General features: G+C 56.5%; 3 protein-coding genes across 8 annotated transcripts in view; 2 read left to right on the top strand and 1 right to left on the bottom strand.

The window, feature by feature from the left end:
• Window positions 1-1307: 1307 nt before the first annotated feature.
• Window positions 1308-12413, top strand: DPH7 (diphthamide biosynthesis 7). 2 transcript variants are annotated; one of them, XM_028094631.2, is made up of 9 exons: window positions 1308-1561; window positions 2744-2877; window positions 3502-3589; window positions 4853-4944; window positions 5357-5529; window positions 8357-8426; window positions 8551-8616; window positions 8877-9049; window positions 11589-12413. In XM_028094631.2, exons 1-9 carry the CDS (start codon window positions 1499-1501, stop codon window positions 12038-12040), a joined length of 1311 nt encoding a protein of 436 aa, XP_027950432.2. In that variant the 5' UTR covers window positions 1308-1498; the 3' UTR covers window positions 12041-12413. The 2 variants fall into 2 exon arrangements, with proteins under 2 accessions (XP_027950432.2, XP_087875060.1); XM_088018934.1 differs by lacking the exon at window positions 1308-1561 and having other exon boundaries at window positions 2809-2884.
• Window positions 12414-12966: 553 nt separating this feature from the next.
• On the bottom strand, window positions 12967-14456 carry MRPL41 (mitochondrial ribosomal protein L41). Its single transcript, XM_028094611.2, has one exon. It carries the CDS (start codon window positions 14090-14092, stop codon window positions 13685-13687), a length of 408 nt encoding a protein of 135 aa, XP_027950412.1. The 5' UTR covers window positions 14093-14456; the 3' UTR covers window positions 12967-13684.
• The window catches only part of PNPLA7 (patatin like domain 7, lysophospholipase), a 61128-nt gene continuing 55158 nt past the window's right edge, over window positions 14430-20399 (top strand). The window contains exons 1-7 of one of the 5 annotated variants that reach the window (XM_028094592.2): window positions 14430-14615; window positions 16058-16089; window positions 17587-17661; window positions 17823-17910; window positions 18347-18426; window positions 19944-20035; window positions 20202-20342. In XM_028094592.2, coding sequence (XP_027950393.1) covers window positions 14555-14615; window positions 16058-16089; window positions 17587-17661; window positions 17823-17910; window positions 18347-18426; window positions 19944-20035; window positions 20202-20342 — 569 coding nt within the window. In that variant the 5' untranslated portion in view covers window positions 14430-14554. Of the gene's footprint in view, window positions 14684-14719; window positions 14779-16057; window positions 16090-17586; window positions 17662-17822; window positions 17911-18346; window positions 18427-19943; window positions 20036-20201; window positions 20343-20399 lie in introns of those variants that run through there. The other 4 variants (XM_028094593.2, XM_028094589.2, XM_028094590.2 and 1 more) reach the window with 4 other exon arrangements.

Raw genomic sequence — 20399 nt, 5'->3', positions numbered from 1 at the left:
TTTTCTCCAGGCCCTCTGTCCACCTTCCGGCCCACCACCCCAGCCGGCGGCGCATCAGGCACCCCCAGCGGGCCCTGGCTCCTTCCTCTGCTGTCCTGGCGGGCGGGTCTTTGCGCTGTACCCGCAGGCCCCCTGGGATGGACGTGAGGGACAGAGGGCAGGCATGGCCAGCCCCTTTGGAGCCGACCCTGGACTTGGCTCCCTGAAGGTGTAGGCCCTTTGCTTACCCCGACTTCTGTGCCCTGTTTTTCTCCTCCCCGCACCCCTTTGTAAGAGCCCAGCTCTTCTGCGATTACGTCTGGATACTCTGCCGTCCCTCCAGACCCGCGTGGGGCCCGCGGAGGTCCGCCGGCCGGCAGGAGGCGCAGGAGCCCGGTCTCACGCGAGGCGGCAACGGCGGCCGGAAGTCCCGCCCCCGGTGCCCCGGAAAAGGGTGGGAGGCGATTGCGGAAGTAAAAAGGACCGACCTGGAACTTAGTCGGACTCTCTCCGCACCGCGGCTCCGACCCGGATCCCCGCTCTCTCCGCCGACCTCAGCCCCGGCCCCGAGCCCCCCCTCACCGCCGACCTCAGCCCCGGCCCCGAGCCCCCCCTCTCCGCCGACCTCAGCCCCGGCCCCGAGCCCCCCCTCTCCGCCGACCTCAGCCCCGGCCCCGACCCCCCCCCCCACCGCCGACCTCAGCCCCGGCCCCGACCCCCCCCCCCTCAGCGCCGACCTCAGCCCCGGCCCCGACCCCCCCCCTCAGCGCCGACCTCAGCCCCGGCCCCGACCCCCCCCCCTCACCGCAGACCTCAGCCCCGGCCCCGAGCCCCCCCCCCTCACCGCCGACCTCAGCCCCGGCCCCGACCGCCCCCCCTCTCCGCCGACCTCAGCCCCGGCCCCGACCCCCCCCCTCACCGCCGACCTCAGCCCCGGCCCCGAGCCCCCCCTCTCCGCCGACCTCAGCCCCGGCCCCGAGCCCCCCCTCACCGCCGACCTCAGCCCCGGCCCCGACCCCCCCCCCCTCACCGCCGACCTCAGCCCCGGCCCCGAGCCCCCCCTCACCGCCGACCTCAGCCCCGGCCCCGACCCCCCCCCTCACCGCCGACCTCAGCCCCGGCCCCGAGCCCCCCCTCTCCGCCGACCTCAGCCCCGGCCCCGAGCCCCCCCTCACCGCCGACCTCAGCCCCGGCCCCGACCCCCCCCTCACCGCCGACCTCAGCCCCGGCCCCGAGCCCCCCCCCTCACCGCCGACCTCAGCCCCGGCCCCGAGCCCCCCCCCTCACCGCCGACCTCAGCCCCGGCCCCGAGCCCCCCCCCTCACCGCCGACCTCAGCCCCGGCCCCGAGCCCCGCTCTCAACCTGGCCTCGCCACCCCCGCTTCGCCGCCGGGTCTCCGCTGCGGCCCCGTCTGACTCCTGGGTGACGGGAAGTCGCGTCCGGCTGTTGCAGGCGGTGGACACGGAGTACACCGCGGACTCGGTGGAGTGGTGCCCGCTGGAAGGCTGCCGGCACTTGATGGCCTGCGGGACCTACCAGCTGCAGAAGCCGGAGGACCAGCCCACCGACCCTGAGAGCAAGGTGTGCGGTGCCCTTCTGGCCTTAGGCGGTCTTGACCGCGGCTCTCTAGGTCTGCGCTCCCCAAATGGCGTCTCGAGCAGCAAAAGCTCCGCTGCTCTTTGAGGCGAGGTCTCAGGAAGGGCGGGAAAATACTTGAGACCGGCAGAGCCCCCCGCAGATGTGGAGGCATGTCGGGCCTGCAGTGGGGAAGGCTGGAAGAGAAAAGTCTGTGTGGAGTCACACAGGAGACGAAGAAGTGACATTGGTCTTGTGGTCAGAAGGTAGGTTAGGATAGGCATCTTTTTTTTTCTAAGTTTATTCATATAAGTAATCTCTACACCCAACATCGCGAGCAACTCACAACCCTAAGAGCAAGAGCCCCATTCTCCACCAACTGAGCCAGCCAGGCGATTGGAATGGGCATCTTGAAAGTACCTTATATGCAGGTGTGGCTCAAGTCTATGGATGAAGCCTAGAATAAAGAGAAAATGGGAATTGGAAGGAGCTATACCTAATCTCTCGAAGGCATCTATTCAGACGCAAACCAGGACACTTAAAAGAATGAGAACTGGCACTCCAGCAACAGGCCTAAGTCACGACCTTTCAGGGCAGACTGGGTCTGCCTACCCAAGGCGACCCTACCATAGCTGGTCCCTGTTAGCCCACTTGGAAGGAGCATTCTAGGGGCGTGTGGCTGGCTCAGTCGGTAGAGCACGGAACTCTTGATCTCAGGGTTGTGAGTTTGAGCCCCACGTTGGGTGTAGAGATTATTTAAATAAAACTTAAAAAAAAAAAGGGAGCATATTATGTTGAGCCCAGCAGAGTTTATCTGCCTGCCCATTAATAGTATAACAAGAGAAGAGACATTTCTCCAGTTCAGAAAATCAGGAGTATTGCTTCCAGGTAGAGTTCCAGAGTCTTTGTTTTGTTTTGTTTTTTAAGATTTTATTTATTTGAGAGAGAACGAGCAGGGGGAAGGACAGAGAGAGAAGCCGACTCCCCGCTGAGCAGGGAGCCTGACACAGTGCTCAATCCCAGGACCCGGAGGTCATGACCCGGGCTGAAGGCAGAGGCTTCCCCTACTGAGCCACCAGAGTCCCCGAATCTTGGCAAGCCTTTTCTTTCCCTTGATTCCTTTTTCCATCCCTTGGGTCCCTCGGTATCTATTAGGGTAATCAGAGAATACATCTGCATTTTTTGTAGAGTGGACTGGACGTTGATGAGCCTCAAGTCCGTTTAGGTCGTCTCTACTTGTATAGTTTCAATGAGGACAGCTCTGCTTGCCCCCTGCTTGAGATCCAAAGAAGAGAGACTTCTGCAATCCTGGACATGAAATGGTATAATGTTGGTAACAATTCCTCTTGCCTGGAATTTGTCACGAGTATCTGTTCATTTGTTTATTTATTATTTATTTTTTTTTAAAGATTTTTATTTATTTATTTATCAGAGAGAGAGAAAGAGCATAAGCAGGGGGGGAGCAGTAGAGGGAGAGGGAGAAGCAGGCTCCTCACTGAGCAGGGAGCCCGATGTGGGACTCGGTCCCAGGACCCTGGGATCATGACCTGAGCCGAAGGCAGACGCTTAACGACTGAGCCACCCGGGCGCCCCACGAGTATCTGTTCATTTAATCAGGGAGCCTGATGCCTGTCAGCATTCAATAAGATGGGGAAATGTCTGAACTTTTTCATTTCTTTATTGTTCTGCCCACCTGTTGGCACTTGGAGCGTACTGTGGACTTGGGCTCCTTTCATTGGTCAGTTTCCAAGTCCTAGGGTTGGTATGAGTCTGGGAAGTGATGCTCGTTTTCTGATTGATAAGCTGGGGAATCTTGGAACAGAACTGTAGGCTACAACCTGGTTTTGGAGCTGAAATTTAAATAATAAGTTACTGAGATACATAATGCTCTCCTGTGCTCTGGGTGTATCCTATGTTCTGACTGGCATATGAATTCTCCCCCTCAGGTGCCACATCCCGGTGGCCGGCCATGCCCTCTTGGGTGTGGCAGATGCTGGTGGGTCCATAGAGCTACTCCGCTTGGTGGGATCTGAGGTCAGTGACTAGGACCAGGAGTTGTCCTAGTGGGGGGGTGGAAAGAAGCTGATTGGAGAGGGTTTGGGCATGAGGCTGTGTTGCTACAAACCTTTTTGTAACATGATTTCTGTTCAATGGCAAACTTTATCATAAAACATCCTAATCTAGCATGCAGTCTATTTTAAATTATTGGGTTCTGCATCTAACTCTGAGAAGAGGTCACCTATGTGTCACCAGTGGAAGGGCTGAACTGACAGGGTATTCATTCACCTGTCACTGGATCTGAAAGTTCTGTATGGAAAGCCTGGACCAGCATTCTTAGGTCATGATGCTGGGGCCAAGAATAGCAATGAATTCCCTATGTGAAAGTGGTATTTGTCACCCATAATTAGGAAGGCGTATGTTTCCCATGTGGCTTTCTCAGAGCATTTGGTATTGATCATTACCACATGTTTGCAAAATGACTGCATCTGATTGTTGGAGGATCGGGAGAACTGGGAAGTCCTGTAGTCGAGGGAAGTAAACAGCCCACAAGACCAAGCCCTCACTTGGTGGGAGGGACACACTAGTGCAGGTGTGTGGGACTGGAGCAGGTCCCCTTGCTGTCGGAGTCATGGCAGCTGAGGGCTTGTGTGTAAAGGGCCTTGCTGCAGCCCTCTCTGAGGAATGAGGGAGGGAATAATCTGGGGAAGACTGTGGGCCCACGAACGAGATTCTGGCAAGAGCAGATAGCCTGCAGAGAGGACCCTGAGGAAGCAGCCTGCTAGGAGCCTTTTGAGGGAGTTAAGCACTGTCCAGCTTGCCTAGGTAATAAAAAAAAGTTACGTGTATCTTAGAAAAGAGAAACAGTGTTTAATGGCTAGTTGTGGCTTCTGAAACGGAAACTAGAGGAAAGATCCAGTTGTCGCTGTCCCTGAAGACAGAGTGTCCCAGCATCCCTTGAGGCGGGGAGAAGTGGGGAGTGTTCGCCAGTGGTGCTTCCTGGAGCCCGTGTAGGTGGTGGGATTGTGTCTAGGGTGCATGGACAGTGAGGGGTTCTGAAAAGCAGAGAGACCCACTTCCACTCAGGTCACATGTGTGGGAAAGTCCTCCTGCAGGTGTGTGAACTCCTGGAGAGCAGGGGCCAGGCCCCCAGTGTCCTCATTCTGTGATGAATCAAGGACTAACACACTTTGTTCATCTAGTAGTAGATGAAGGAATGATGGCCACCTGAGCTAGAGGAATCGTCTTTCCAGGGTTCTGGGCTGTTTCCCTTTGACAGGGCTCCTTTCTCGTCCGTAGAATGCTTACACACTGCAGCCAGTTTCCAGCTTTGCCCTGGAGAAGCAGTGTCTGGCCCTGTCTCTGGATTGGTCCACCGGGAGAACTGAAAGGTAAAGGCCGGTGTTGGTGAGGGACCCCAAGTCTTTCCTCTGAGGAATCTTTCGTTTCTTTATGCAAGAGAGAATTGAAACCTTGCACCAGCCTTGACTGTGGCTTCCCAGGTCTGGGAATATCACTTACCAGTCCTAATCTAGAAAGAAAACATTCCAACTTTTCAGATAAAAGGGATGGTGTTTTCATCAAGAGAAGTTGACATGGGTTTATTTTGATAAGCTAAGTGGTAGTTTTGGTTTCTGCCAGATGCCCAAACATCTTAAAGGGCAAGTCCATGGACCAGGTCCATGGAGAACCTCTCCCTTGACATGTCTTGGGAGTGTCACCAGTTGGGAACCAGAAGAGGGTGATGAGTTTGGGTCAGTGAATAAATTCAGCTGGGTTTCTCCATTGGTTCCCTGTGTCTAGGGCCAGTGACCAGCCCTTGAAAATCATTAGCAGCGACTCCAAGGGGCAGCTCCACCTGCTAAAGGTGAATGAGGCGGGGCCGGCACTGCAGGAGGTGGCCACGTGGCATGCCCATCACTTTGAGGCCTGGATTGCTGCCTTCAATTACTGGCAGACAGAAATCGTTTATTCAGGTTGGTACTTCTCCGCTGGGTGTCGACCCCGTGAGGGAGGGAGGGAGCAAGTGTGGCACACATCGGGGCCAGGACTCTGGTTGTGTCGGGATCTTGACTCTTTGTGGAGACAAAAGCTGTAGTGGGTACTCGCTACTTAGCTGTTGAGGCTTTGCAGGGTCTTGGGTAGCACTGACCACACTGTTGGAGCCGTGGGAGCCCTGTCTCCTGCCATTCTTGGCACCTGGTCCATTGCTCCTGCTGTGAGAAATCCAGAATTCCCGCACTTCCCACTGCTGTTTCTGTGTCCAGTATTGACTTTGTCATGTAGGATTGTCTCCTTCCGTTTTGGATACAGTTTACCTTCCCGAAGAGAAGATAGGGTTGATTCCCTGGCATTGTGAGTGGTATGTATTGTGGGTGCTGGTGTGAGAATGAGAAATTACTAGAACTAGAGGTTGCAGGAGCCATAGCTGTGACCCGCCTCTCTTGACCAAGTGGGGAAGACTTGTAGGACATGGGAGGCGGGAGGTGGGGGCATCGGCCCCTGAGAAAAGGCAGAAGGGGAGCTGCTGGATCTGCAGAGAGGCAAAGAAAAGATCGGACCCTCGTTTCCTTCCGCATCCCGTTGCTGGTAGTGTGCTAAGCCCCACAGTGAGCGGTGAGGCCAGGGACGTTCTCTTGGACTGTAGGGGGCTGCATGGTCCCCGCCTTTCTGCCGGAACCGCTCTCACTCCGCTCCTCAGTGGCCTGGTCCAGAGAGCACTCCCTTAGCAACGTTCCCGTGCTGACCCTGTCCTGGCGCCGTCTTTCCCTCGGGTCACCTTGGACGTTTCCTCTTCTTTCTGATTGCTCTTCGTTCTACTTTGCTGGCTCCTCCCCTCTGCTTGAAAGTGTTCGTGTCCTCTGGCGTCTGTCTGGTGCCCTTTTCTCGCTGCACTGTTGCTCTCCTGACTTCAGCTACGGTCTCTTGTCTTCCAGAAACAGCTGCATTTTGGTTGCTTAAGCAGACCCCCCCCCTTTCTTTCTTTCTTTCTCTTTCTTTTAAGGAAATTTTTCTTATGTATTTTAAGTGATCTATACACCCAGGGTGGGGCTCAAACTCACGACCCTGAGAGTTGCATATGCTCTTCTGACTGAGCCAGTGAGGCAACCCAAGATTTAATTTTTTTAGGTCTTCTTGTTCTTGGATTAGTATTACCTTGAGGCTTAGCTAATTCAGAGCAAGGGTATCGTGGGGGCTATGATTTAATAATTCAGCACCAACTCGTTTATTCAGTGAATGTTTATGGAGCATCTACTATGTGCCATGCACTGTTCTGGGTGCTTGAGATCCATGAGTGAACGAGACAGACAAAAGTCCCTGCTTCCACTGAGCTTACATTGAGAGATGGGCAGCAGTCATGGAGCATAGCATACAATGAGTGAACAGAGGGCACAGTAGCTCAGAGGTGATAAATGCTTTGGGAAGAAGAAAGGTCGACCAGAGCATGGTCACCGCAGGCAGAGGCCTAGGGCAGGAGTGAGCCTGCTACACAAGGACAGCAGCAGGACCAGAACGGTGGGAGGGTGGCAGAACAGAAGTAGTGAGAGCAGGCCACAGGAAGGACTTTGGCTTTTGCTCAGAATGAAATAGGAACAATAGCAGGATGTTGAGCGGAGGGATGACATTTTCTGACTTACATCATAGAATTGAAGGGAATTTTCTTCTCTAATGTGTTGAGTAGAGACTGCAAGGCGGTGGGGGCAGAGCCTGGAGACCTGCCATGCGGGTGGTGGCAAGAAGGCCTCAGACCAAGTTGGGAGTAGTGCACACAAGGGAAAAGTGGTAGGACTCGGATGTGCGTGTGCAGGATGAACACGGATGTGAGACAGGAGAGACCTGCGTGTAAAGAAGCCACTGCCAGTTTTCTCTGTAACTGTGCCACAGGATTGCAGCTCGTGTTGGAGGCTCACCTGCAGGCATCATGCTGGTGCACTGGTTCTCTTGGTCTGCTTAGTTGTAGGTCACGTTCGCCCTGTAACCCTTCTGTCTGTTACAGGGGTCTGTAGTGTGCTCAGTACAGTACAGTGTACTGTAGTGTACTACAGTACAGCCTGCCTGTTGGATGGGCAGGTAGGTGAATGGAAGGTGGATAGGTGGTGGGCAGGTGGGTATATGGGAGCATGGACGGTTGAGTGGATGGGTGGATGGAGTGATCAGACCCAGATGTTTTTCTTTTGCTCCTCTTCATCCTCCCTGTGGGCCCTGCTTTTCAGCCTTGCTCCCCTTCCTTCTAGATAGCCACCAGCACCTGTGTCTTGTTGTTGCTTTTCTTCAGAGATGGTGCATTATGGTGCCAGCTCCCCCTTCTTCCTATTTTTTCAGTTCCCCAAGACAAGCAGGGGTCCTCTTTACTGTAAGGTTACAAAGGGCACTTCCCTTTAAAACACATGGGGGTGTGCTGAAGGTTCCAGAAACTCAAGTGCTCATGTTTGCTGCCTCCTGCATGCAGTTCTGGTTCAGAGTTCTTTGATATGGCAACTTTGGTTTGCGGCAGCCAGGAGCATCGATTGCTGGAGTCTAAAGAGAAGCCACTTTAGCCATGTTGTGACCTGGAAATTCTTTCCCTGACTTCTTGGGCTTCCCTTTTATTCCTGTAGCCTGAGCCCCCCAGCCTTTCCTGTCTTCCCCGTGGAGGCCCTCTCCAAGTCTGAAGACACAGTTCTAGCATAGGGCTCTCCTGCCTGGTGGCAACCTGAAATCACCCAGGAAAAGTCATCCACAGGGATTGCCCCATGGGCATAAATTCCCTCCCGGAGGAGTGGCTGCCTCCTGTTGTCAGTGGATCTTTCTGTTCCCACGCAGGTGGGGACGACGCCCTTCTGAAAGGCTGGGACACCAGGACACCGGGCACATCTGTGTTCACTAGCGAGAGGTAGATTATCAAGGGCTGGCCCTCGGCACGTGACACCAACCCTCCTGTCCTCCTTCCGTGGACTCTCCACTGGAGACGTGCCCCTGCGTGGGAGCTTGCTCAGGCCTTGCACTTTTGCCCACAGACACTCCATGGGTGTATGCAGCATCCAGAGTAGTCCCCATCGGGAGAACATCTTGGCCACAGGAAGGTGAGTCCCTTAGGGTTGGGTCACAGGGGTCTGTCTTCCATCTTTCACTCCCTTTTCTCATGTTGACCATTGCAATGTTGTTGAATTGGACCAACTCTTATACCAGAGTGTAGTTATCTGGGGGGCTTGGGGAAAGGGACTTTGTCCTAGAGGAATGAGTAGTATGGGTTTCTCCAGGAGTGTCCCCTGCCACCTGGGGGCCGTGGGGGCAAAGTGGGCATTGGTTTTCCTGCGTGATCCCTATGGTCGGTGGGTTTCAGCTATGATGAGCATGTTCTACTATGGGACACTCGGAGCATGAAGCAGCCATTCGCAGACATGCCCACGCAAGGCGGAGTGTGGAGGCTCAAGTGGCACCCTTTCCACCATCACCTGCTCTTGGCAGCGTGCATGCACAGTGGCTTTAAGATCTTCAACTGCCAAAAGGCGATAGGTGAGTAGGGGCCCCTTGGCAGCCAGGCCTGAGGTGGGGGTTCCCAGTTTTCCTGCCCCCTTGCTCTGCACATCCCCAGGCTCACACCACCATCTCACCAAGGCCCGTAACTGGGCCAGCCTCGAACCTCAGTCTGCAGCACTCTGCTCCTTAGCTGTGGGTCTTACCTGGCCAGCTCAGTTCTTCTGATACCTCCTGCTGTTCAGCTGTTCTCTGCCCTCTTAGGACTCTGCTCCAGGAGCATTCCAGAGCCATCCTTGGCCCAGCTCCTGCCACGTTCTTCCTGCCTGCGCACAGTGTGGTGGTCTGTGTGCTCTCATGTTCCCAACATATGCTTCAGCTGCCTTCCCCTTGCTCCCTTGCTCACTCTCTCTGGGCAGCACCCAGCACTGGTCAGACCCAGTTCCACTTGGGCCTGAGCCACACAAGGGGGCTGGAGGGAAAGAGTAACCCTGTGGGGTCTCACTTTAGGTTGTTGTTACAGTGGGTCCTTGGAGTTGCCAGGCGAACTGTGGCCTTTCTCCTGCCAGCCATTCTTTACTGTCAGAACTTTTTCACGTTTTCTTTTTTCTCAAGCCGCCAGTGCCCCCTTTCCCTCCTCGTTCTGTTTGTGATCCCCCTCCCTCCTTGTCCATACAAAGAAGTGAGTAGAGACACCACCTGGCCAGTGTTGCTCTGAAGCCCAGTCTCCTCTGCACGGGCCTGTGCTCCGGGCTTCCTGTTCTGTGTTTTCAGTTCCCCCAACTGCGCGCATCGGTTCTGGTAGTGACGCGAACGTGCAGTTCTCATCTGGAAGCCTTGTGAGATCTTGCATGTTAACGTGGGTATTTACAGTAAGAAGTTGTCCTCTGAGCACTGCTTTCGCTGCATTCCATCAATTTTGGGGTGTGGTATGTTTTCATTCATCTCACAGTACTTTCTAATTTCCCTTGTGATTTTTTTCTTTGACTCATTAGTTATTTATGAGTGTATTGTTCCATTCCACATTTTTGTGACTGGCCTAAATTTCTTTCTGTTACTGATTTCTAATTTTATTCCTTCATGGATTCCTTTTAAGTTATTGAGACTCGTTTTGTGGGTTCGTGTGTGGTCGGTCCCAGAGAGCGTTCCGTGTGCTCTTCAGAAGAGTTTGCTCTATGACCGTGGGCAGAGTGCTCTGCAGATCCTGTTCACGTGTTCTGTTGATTTTGTCTGGTTGTTCATTATTTTTTTACAATTTTTTTTTAAAGATTTTATTTATTTATTCATGAGAGACAGAGAGAGAAAGAGGCAGAGGGAGAAGCAGGCTCCCAAGGAGGAGGGAGCCCGATGCGGGACTCGATCCGAGGACCCTGGGATCATGACCTGAGCCGAAGGCAGACGCTTAACCATCTGAGCCACCCAGGCGCCCTACAATTTTTTTTTTAAGATTTTATTTATTGTTAGAGAGGGGGAACACAAGCAGGGGCAGAGGGAGAGGGAGAAGCAGGCTCCCCGTTGAGCAGGGAGCCCGATGCGGGGCTCGATCCCAGGACCCTGGGATCATGACCTGAGCCGAAGGCAGACGCTTAACGACTGAGCCACTCAGGTGCCCCTATATCTGTATTTACTAATTATCCATATAGATTCATGGCTTTTATGTTACTCAGTGGGCTGTACAGTGTTATTGTCATTACTCATTATAATGTTCACATCATCCTAGAGCTTTCTCATGAAAACCCCCTAAAGCCGTCTCCTGTGTGTGCCACATGTCCCTACTGATTTTTGGGTACTTCCCTCGATTTTTGGCCACCAGGCCTTCCAGCTGGTGACAGTTTTCTAAGTCCACACCGCTGGTCACCGGCCACTAGTGTCCTGTAGCTGCTCTTGCCACCCTTGGCCTTGCCCTGGACCCTAGACTGTCCCAGGTTTGGCAACACCTTGCCCTTTCTTCCTGTGCTAACGCTGCTTCAAGCCTTCTCCAGCTGGACCTCCTTCCGTCCTCAGAGTTGCCACAGCAACTCACCATAAGGAAAACCGCTTGAACTCTTTAGTGACTCCTTTCCAAACTCACACCCAGACTTTATGGAGCATGCAGGACTCTGCGCGATTGTCACCCTCCAGACACGTGTCGCCATTCCCTGACGGCACTTCAGCCACGGGCACTTGTGGTTGCCCAGGTGTGTCCTGTTCTATCTCTATACTTCACACATGCTTGTTCTCTGTTTCTCATGCATCCCTGTTGCTCCCATCTGGCTACCTCCTTTGTCCTTTGCTTTGAAGTCTTCACTAAGAGACTTTTGCCAAGTCCTCCAGCTTGGAAAGGCACCCTCGCCCCTGTGTTTCTGTAGCCAGGCTGATTTCTCCCGCAGGTGCGCACACGGTGCACTCCCTGCAAGTGAAGGTCTGTCTTCTCCTCACCCGTCCACGGCTGAAGGATCCCTTTGTGTGATACACAGTGGTTGCTGACAAATGAATGGCTGCTTTTAGCAGAGTCTCCCTTTGAAGAGTGGGCAGGGGCCATCGGTTGGAAGCGATGAGATCAACCCCGGGTAACGTCACATGTTTTGTCTCATTCCAGAGAAGCAGGAAGCCTGCACAGTCTCTGTGTCCCATACATTGCCCAGCTCATTGGTGTATGGAGCTGACTGGTCCTGGCTCTACTTTGGCAATCTGTCACAGACCCACCAGCCGTGCTGCTTAGAGGCCTTTCCCTACGGCAACGTAGGAGCCAAAGCCTCACAGCTCTACAGCCTGAAGGCTGTACATCAGTCACCAGCAGCCTGTTCTCATCATCTAGCAGAGGATGAGGAAGAGTGTCATTCCAAACTTGAGAGCGGCAGCGGACCGAAGACGCCTCTCCATCCACTCACAGAGGACATGATGAAGAGCGGCGGCTGGTGCCGTGCTGCAGGGCACAAGGGCTGGGACTGTGACCTCTCTCTGGAAGCAGCGAGCTTGGACATTGACCTCCTAGCTACCTGCTCCTTTTATGATCACGTTCTTCATCTCTGGAAATGGGAGAGCAGCTGAGCTAGGGAAGAGTTTGGTTGAGGTCATAAAGACCGTTTCCACAAATAAAACCCAGAGTGTGACTCTATGAGTGAACTGCCCTCAGACCATCTCCTTGAGAGTCTTCCTGTACGCCACAGGTGACTGTATAGGGCTCAGTGCACCTTATGGGCTCTACAGGGTGAACAAAGAAGCTGTTGGCTTCCTAAATAAACCTTATCTGCTGGGGCAAATGGTGACTCTGCCTGATAGCAAGGAGTCTGCTATTGTGGGAGTGGAAGGGTTTTGGTTCCCAGCTCAAACTTGTCAGTTTCTTGTGTGAATTGAGACATTCAGTTCTTTGTACTTATGTAAATTAGCTAAATTAAAGTGTGTGTGTGTGTTTTTTTTTAAAGATTTCATTTATTTGAGAGAGAGAACACAAACAGGGAAGGTCAGAGGGAGAGGGAGCAGACTCCCCGCTGAGCAGGGAGCCCCACGCAGATCTCAATCCCAGGACCCCAAGACCATGACCTGAGCTGAAGGCAGATGCTTCACCGACCGAGCCCCCAGGCGCCCTGAAAGTGTGCTTTTCCTTCAAGCTACTTAACAACAGTTTTACATGAACATTTAAAAAGATCACCTCATCCTGGCACCAGACATGCTTAGGTTAGTCTCCTATGCTGTACAAGCAAAGGTAAGTGTATACACATTGAGTTGCCTTATGGTGTCACAAACTTGAAACAGGTTAATGTGGTGGATTAATCCCTCTTCCCCTTGTAGCTTTAGTACCCCAGTGGCTTCCAAAGCCTGGACACATAACTGAATTTGTGACTCACCTGACGCCCACAGACTTCATCCTTGTCTCTCTGGAAGAAACAGACCTTGAAGTGCAGGCCAGTGTGGAGTCTGTCAAATCCTCAGTAGGTACTAATATCCTAAGTAGGTGGTCAGAGTCAGAAAACATGCACGCTTTAAGATTTTATTTCTTTGAGAGAGTGTGTTTGCAAGAACAAAGGGGGCAGGCGGAGGGAGAAGCAGACACCCCTGCTGAGCAGGGAGCCCGAGGCAGCCCCAAACCCCAAGATTATGAACTGAGCTGAAGGCAGGCATTTAATGGACTGAGCCACCCAGACATCCCAGAAAACACACTTCTATTTTTTATCTTCCGATGAAAGTATAGGTGAGAACATGTAAGAAATTACTATGCTAAAATGATCGATTCCCAGCTGATGGCGCATTTATTTCAATAGAAGAATTTGAACCCTCCTTTGAGTTTAACGGCATTTAACATAAGAATCAAATATTAAGCAGAATACAGAGGACCAGCGGGACGATGCACAGAAACAGGCGCACCCAAAGGACAAGGAGACGAGACTACTGGAGGTGTGACCCCAAAGCAGCTGCTTTTGAACCCATAAAGACTGTGCTCATGGGTTTCGTGGGGTGGAGAATCTGGGCGATAAATCAGCCAGTGCTGTCACGTGGCGCGATGTGCCTCGTGAATTCTCTTCCTTTTACAAGCTAAGCCATGTGTTCTTGCCCCGAAACCTTGCGGTCGGGAGACGACGGCTTCCAGCGTCGCCGGCGTGGGGCCTCTAGGACTCGGCCTCTAGGTCCTCTCGTCTCCCAACGACCAGACGCCAAAGCCGACCCCGCGTGGCGGCCGGGCGCAGTCCGCCGCTCCTAGCGCGGGAAGTTCTTGGGGTACAGCTGGAAGAGCTTGCCTTCCTGGGTGGGCTCGAAGCCGTACTTCCCCAGCTGCTCCGGGTCGAAGGTGCCGTCCCGGAGGTCCTTCTCGACGGCCGGTGCCACCGCCTCCCGGAACAGCTGCTCGGCCGTCAGGGGCGTGTCCGCGCCGGCGCGGGCGCGGTAGTTCACGTAGGGCTTGAGCCTGAAGCCGGCCAGCTCGGGCACCACCAGCTCCGGGACCATCTCCTTGATCTGCACAAACTTCCCGTCGCGGCCGTGGACGCCGGTGCCCTTGGCGCCGCGGCTCTTGTAGAAGGTGCGCGGGCCCCGCTTGCTGGTCCACCGGCTCATGCGGTCGGCGCCGCGCACCAGGATGCGCGCAGCCCCGCTCAGGAGGCCCATGCCGAAGCCTGCACCACGCGGGCGCGCTCCCAGACAGCGCCCACGCGCCGCGACCAGCCGCACCGCCCTCGGCGGCTCCCGGCGGTCAGCGCGGCTCCCGGCGCCCTCGGCGGCTCCCGGCGCCCTCGGCGGCTCCCGGCGGTCAGCGCGGCTCCCGGCGGTCAGCGCGGCTCCCGGCGCCCTCGGCGGCTCCCGGCGGTCAGCGCGGCTCCCGGCGCCCTCGGCGGCTCCCGGCGGTCAGCGCGGCTCCCGGCGCCCTCGGCGGCTCCCGGCGGTCAGCGCGGCTCCCGGCGCCCTCGGCGGCTCCCGGCGCCCTCGGCGGCTCCCGGCGGTCAGCGCGGCTCCCGGCGCCCTCGGCGGCTCCCGGCGGTCAGCGCGGCTTCCGGGGCTCTCGGCGGTTTCCCGCGCCCCCCGGCCTCCGCGCCGCAGCAAGAGCAGCTGCGGTTGGCGGCGCTGCGTCCAATGCACAGCCTCGGCCCTGCGAGTGGGCGGCACCTCCGGGTCCCGGCCAATGCGCTGGGAGGTGCGGCGTCCGCGGCCGGGCGGCGGGGGTAGGGACGGGGGCGCGGGCGTCGGGAGCGCGCGGTCCCGGTGAGTCACCGCGGAGTGCCCGGGATGGCGGTGCCCTGTGGGCACGGTGGCCATCGGCGCCCCCAGCCGCTGCCGGGACGCAGCCTGCCCCACAGGTCCTCCCGGCCTCGCGCTGCGTGGTGGGAGGCGGATCCCGTGTCCTCTCGGTCCCCCGGACGTGGACCACCCCTCCCAGCCCTGACGTCCGTCGACCCCGAGCCACCAGCTCCGAGGTTCCCCGGCCCTGACGCCCGTCAGCCCCCAGCCCCCAACCCAGACACCAGAAAACCTCCAGCCCCCCAGCCCCGCTGTTCCCAAACCCCCTCAACTCCGCCGCCCCCTTGGCTCCGACGCCCGGCGTCGGCCAGCCGCAACGCTCGGCAACCCCGATGGCCCCCTAAAATGACACCCCCGGCCTGGACGGCCCCTAACCCCGGTGCCTCCCTCACCGGCCGCTTCCCAGCCTTGCAGCCCCCGGCCGCCCGCTGCCGTCGGGCCCTGTGCTGTCCCGGCAGAGAAGCAGTGACTGGCTCCTTGTCCCCCAGCAGGTGCTGGGGACCACGAGCCCTGCCGCACCTCGGACGCTCGGGCGGGACGTGTGGGGAGGCTGCCTGGTCGGGGCACCAGCAGGCCCCAGAGCTGGGGTCAGGGGCACTGCTGGCCCTTCAGGAGCCTCATCTGAGAAAGAAGGGTTTTCCATGTGGGGGGCAGAGGACGCAGGACATTCGACCCAGCAGCAAATGCACCATGACCCTGCATCTGCCTTCTGCGTCCTGACTTCTCTGGGTGGGATTTGGGGAGAGAAGAGTCTTCTCTTGCTGCTGCTTTCCTAAGGGGCCCGGGAGCCACAGGGTGAAAGCCCCAGACCTGGCCCCTCCCCACTGGGCGGGGGCAAGGTGAACCAGCTCCCCAAGTTCATCCTCCTCTGGACCTGACCCCACTGGATAGGAACCCCCCTGAGGCAGGCCACTGGGGTGTCCCACAGTTGCCCTGCGGGGCCCCGTGCACCCCTACCCCGGCCCCAGCCACAGCCTCCTCCCTGTGGCCCTGGGAGCTCCTGGCGGCACTAGGCCTTGGCGGAGCAGTCCACGCTTGCCCTCGCCCCGCTGGGAGAGGAGCAGGACTCGGCTGCAGTTCTGGGTTCCCGGGCAGCCACGGGAGAGCTGTTTACAGAGCGGAGAGTGGCTCTGGTGCGTCCCTTCCTGGAGAACACAGCTTTCCGTCAGGATTTTCCTTTCAGTGCAAACATAATTTAAAGAAAAAAGGAGCCCAGGAGGAAAGGCTGAAAGCATTGCTCTGCCTCGTGAGCGTGAGCTGGGGGGACCCTTGCCCTCCTTTGAACCAGTCTTTCCTCTTTTCACCTTGACTGTTGTTTGTTTGTTTTTTCATTTTTAGCCATGAAGCAAGAGGAGGATGCCAGCCCAGAGGTATGGAACTGGAGGGTTCCAGGGATGATTCAGAGCCTCAGAATTCCCAGTTAGGGGCATTTCTGGACCAAGAGATTTGCTCTGTGGGCAGCTCCTTGAAGTCGGCTGAATGGGAGTGGCAGCTTGGGCCCCTCCATCCCCTTGTCAGAGTCGAGACCCTGCCACTTCTTCCCCCGAGGTCACAACTGTCAGTTCCCGCCTCCCCTTAGGACTTCTGCTTCCTTCGACGCGAGTCTTTTCTCCGTGGAACATCTGTAGCCATACCACAAAGGCCTGTATTCCTAAAGCAGAAAAGTGGATGCATTAAAACAATCATGAAAAGCCTGAGATGCTCAATATAGGAGATTGTATAATTCGGTTACGGGCCACCTCTGTGACCTTTTCTTCGGTTATCCTTGGTTGTCCTTGACGTGGCTGAGCTCCAGGGGACACACCTAAGTGACGAGTGGGTCGTGGGTGCTGTCATGTTGACAGCTGAGCACTCGGGGCCAGGAGGGGCTGGATGCCTCAGCTCTGAAGCAAAAAGCTCCCACTGCTTCCATTTGCCTGCTGAACCAACTTCAAAGACCTGCTTTTCTGGGCCACGTACTTACCCTGTCTTGTGGCAACATTCTGCTTTTAAGACTTTTTTCTGAATGCCCTTCCATTTCGTTGGGTTTTCTGGCATCCATGCTGTGTCTGGTGCTCTCTCGATAAGGATCAGACAGGATACTTTAGTCCTTGGCACTTGTGACTTGAAAGGATTAACAGGTGCCCCCTGCCCCATCCTGTTCCTGACTACTTGGGGGGAATGCAGAGTGGCTGCTTGTTTGGCTGGTTTCTCTTGCTCGTTTTTGTCTTTTTGAGGAATCAGCCAATATTCTCTGTGTGGGTGGCCCCAGCCATCTGCCCGTTCACCATCCTGTGCTCAGTTTTTTCTCTTCCTCCTCCCTCCCTTGGGTCTGAGCTTCTGAAGCCCCACTAAATCCTTCCCTAGGAGGTGGTAGGGAGCAGGCACATAACCTTTCCCTGCTACGAGCTGGTATTCAAGGTTCTCAAAATCCAGAAAATCCCCAAATCCGTGGCTCTTTGGGGTTTCTCTGCATTGCTGTGGTGTAGGCTCCCATGTGCCCTGAGGCTGGCAGCGCACAGTCCTGTTGGTGATCAGAGGGCACCGAGTGATGGCCTTCGCGCCCCCTGTGGCCAGCCGGGCTTGCTCCTCTAGGCTTGCGTCTGAAGGACTGGAAAGCTGAAAATTTAGGATTCACATGCAATAAAAATGCCTAGGGTATTTGTGGTCAACACAGCACAGCTGCTGGCCCTGCCCAGCTGCCTGACTCCGTGTCCCGTGGGTGGCCACGGGAGACCGGTTTCTCTGTCTCCTGAGCAGGTGTGCTCAGAGGACCTTAGGAGCTGAGAAGATCATTTCTTCCCTAACTAGCAGCTCTCTTCTTGCTGCTCTGGGAAGCCAGGGCCACGCCTGTGTTGGCCCTTCCTGACCACAGTGTTCTCCCCTAGGCCGACTTCTGTCTGGGTGCTGCCCTGCAGTCCTGGGGGCTGCAGCTGACGGAGCAGCATTCACAGTCCACCATGGTAACCACCTCAAGTGCTTCCTGGTGACGGGTGGGCCCTGGGGTTTGTGGCTTGTTGCACTCCTGGCTGCTCCTGGCCCCTTTGTCACAGCCTGTTGCCAGGGTGGGGAGGGGCAGTGTGGCAGTCTTGCTGACGGGTGCTCTGTCTGTGACCTCGCCCAGCTGATGGGGATTGTGATTGGAGCCCTCCTGGCCCTGGCCCTCGTTGGCATCACCGTCTTCTTTTTGTACAGAAGGGTTAACCGATTCCGTGAGTATCTCACTTCAGACTCCAGCTCTAGGGGTAAGGGACGAGGGCTTGGGAGGGCGGGGGAGGTTTGGGTGACTTGCCCATGTTTTGAGCTCCTGGGAGCAGCCCTCAGGCCCATGATAGCTTTTGTTGGGAACTGCCAGCCTGTTGCAGCTGAGGCTGTGCATGTCGGACCCATGGAGTTTACGTATGTCCCCAGCTTTCTTGGCTCACATTTCTGAGCAAAACTTTGGTAAGAGGAGACACGAGTCCTGCTCCCTGGGAGCTGGCCGGTGCCGGCCCGGGCCCAAGGTGCCACGTGCCTTTGCCCCGCACTGTATGCCGGAGCTGGGACAGGACAGGCTCGGTGTGCACACCCTATGGGCTGCCTGGCAGAACCCTCCCACCTCTCCGTGTCCCAGCCGTGGCTCAGGAGGCCCCTCTGCTCCCCTTGCAGGACAAGTACAGCCCACTCCTCAGTACAGGTTCCGGAAGAGAGACAAAGTGATGTTTTACGGCCGGAAGATCATGAGGAAGGTAACATGGACTGAGGCCTGCTTGCTACAGGCCCTGGTGCAGTGGGGCCCCCAGCGGCCTGTGGCTGCCCTCACCTCCGTGCCCTCAGAGACTGTTAGCCAGTGCAGAGAGACGGAGGCTTCGTCGGCCTGTGTCCTGGGGCACAGCGGGTCCTGGCTTTGGTGCTGAAATTGGGGGTCCTGCCAAGATTTGGACCCTGGGAGGCCTCCCTTGTCAGCATCAGTACCCACGTGGAGGATAAGCAGCCTGGTCTGACTTGTCCTTCCCGGTCACCCCCGGCCCCGCCCACTCCCCCGAGGGCAGGAGGGACTCAACACTACCCAGGGGCTTGCTCTCCAAGAAATAGCTGCTTCAAATAGCTGCTGACATTTTAGAATAGCCTCTACTTAGCACTTCTTTCTGATAAGCAACTAATAACATGAAATGCCACAGGAGAAGGCACGTGAGTCCTTGCGTGGACCTCCCGTTCTTCTCAGCGTCAGGCTGTGACGAGGAGGTCCACTGGGGTTGCTGACGGGCTTCAAGCCTGAACGCTGCCGCCTCACAGCCTCGTGCGGGGCCACATGGGCTGACCTCAGGCAGGTCCTGAAGGAGCCTGCACCTGGTCAGGTGGGGAAGGCAGTCAACCAGTGATCCCACTGAGCACTGTGCGGGGACCAGACCTGGCCTGAGGAGGACAGGAACGTGGCCCAGTGGTGCCAGGTCACCTGGAGGGAAGGAGGAGTTGTGACCACACGCCCACAGCTGACACCCTGGAACAGGAGCTGCTCGGGGAGCAGAGGGGTAGTGGCTGCCCAAAGGGGGCTTGCTGACATCCAGGTACCAGTCGCTCTGCACTGTTAGCACCACAGGGCAGATGAGCTGGCTTCAGTGGTGAGGAAGGGGCAAAGAGCCTCCCAGACCTGCGATGATCACGCAGGGACCCGGATTCTAGGGGGGCGGTGGGGCAGTAGAACAGGACAAGGCCAGCTTTTTTTGTATATTTATATATTCATTTGTTTATTTACTTTAGAGAGAGAAAGACAGTGTGCGTGAGCAGGAGGGACAGGGAGAGGGAAAGAAGATCCCAAGCAGATTCCATGATGAGCACAGAGCCGGACACAGGGCTCGATCTCACGACCCTGAGATCACGACCTGAGCCAAAACCAAGAGTCAGATGCTTAACTGACTGTGCCAGCCTGGCGCCCCAGGTTCAGCTTTTAAAAGGCTGTGGAGAGGGGCTGCTGTGTCAGCGTAAGAGAGGAGAGGCTGAGCATCAGCCTTGCAGGCAGAGGGAACACAGGTCTGAGGACCCAGTGCCCTGAGAGTGCTGGGTATTCGGGGATACGGCCTTGAGGTGCTTCACAGTCCCAGGTACCAGGCATGGTTCCCTGTGTCCTGGGCAGGCCGGGCAGGCAGGGCCAGGCCCTGGGAGCTGATGCCACGCCGGCAGGCAGCCCACAGGGCAGGTCCTGACGGTGGTGGCTGAGCCCTGAGGCTGAGGCCAGGCCCATCAGGTCTCTCCTTTCACCTTGCAGGTGAGCACACTGCCCCACACGCTTGTGGGGAGCACGGCAGCCCCCCGGCAGCGGGTGAGGAAGAGGACCAAGGTGCTGTCTTTGGCCAAGAGGTACTAAGAGTGTCCTTCAGGCCACACGTGCCCCAGCTGCCCTCCCTGGAGGGCAGGGGGTGAGCCTGCTGGCCATCGCTGCTGCCCTGCCCCTGGGTCGCACTGCGCACACTGTCTCTGCTTGGAATCCCTTTGGGCTCCAGGTGCACGTATCTCTGCTTTGTAGGATTCTGCGTTTCAAAAAGGAATACCCAACCCTACAGCCAAAGGAACCACCACCCTCCTTGCTGGAGGCTGACCTCACGGAGTTTGACGTGAAGAACTCTCACCTGCCATCAGAAGTGTTGTACATGCTGAAGAACGTGCGGTAAGACAGAAGCTGGGTGACAGAGGCCTGCTGCAGGAGGGCCTGGGGCCATGCTCC

This window comes from Eumetopias jubatus, unplaced genomic scaffold (assembly GCF_037043125.1).
Source record: "Eumetopias jubatus isolate StellerSeaLion01/CBP00866 unplaced genomic scaffold, mEumJub1_p1.0 scaffold_15, whole genome shotgun sequence".
Lineage (NCBI taxonomy): Eukaryota > Metazoa > Chordata > Mammalia > Carnivora > Otariidae > Eumetopias > Eumetopias jubatus.
The sequence above is the reverse complement of the archived record's forward strand: the minus strand, read 5'-3'. Positions and strand labels throughout refer to the sequence as shown.

Bases quoted from the DNA above. Each gene is read 5' to 3' on its own strand.
- DPH7 (XM_028094631.2), top strand. From the start codon at position 1,499: ATGGCCTGCGGGACCTACCAGCTGCAGAAGCCGGAGGACCAGCCCACC. The intron at 2,878-3,501 runs GTATAATGTTGG...TCTCCCCCTCAG, and splicing joins GCAATCCTGGACATGAAATG to GTGCCACATCCCGGTGGCCG. The intron at 4,945-5,356 runs GTAAAGGCCGGT...CCCTGTGTCTAG, and splicing joins TCCACCGGGAGAACTGAAAG to GGCCAGTGACCAGCCCTTGA.
- MRPL41 (XM_028094611.2), bottom strand. From the start codon at position 14,092: ATGGGCCTCCTGAGCGGGGCTGCGCGCATCCTGGTGCGCGGCGCCGAC.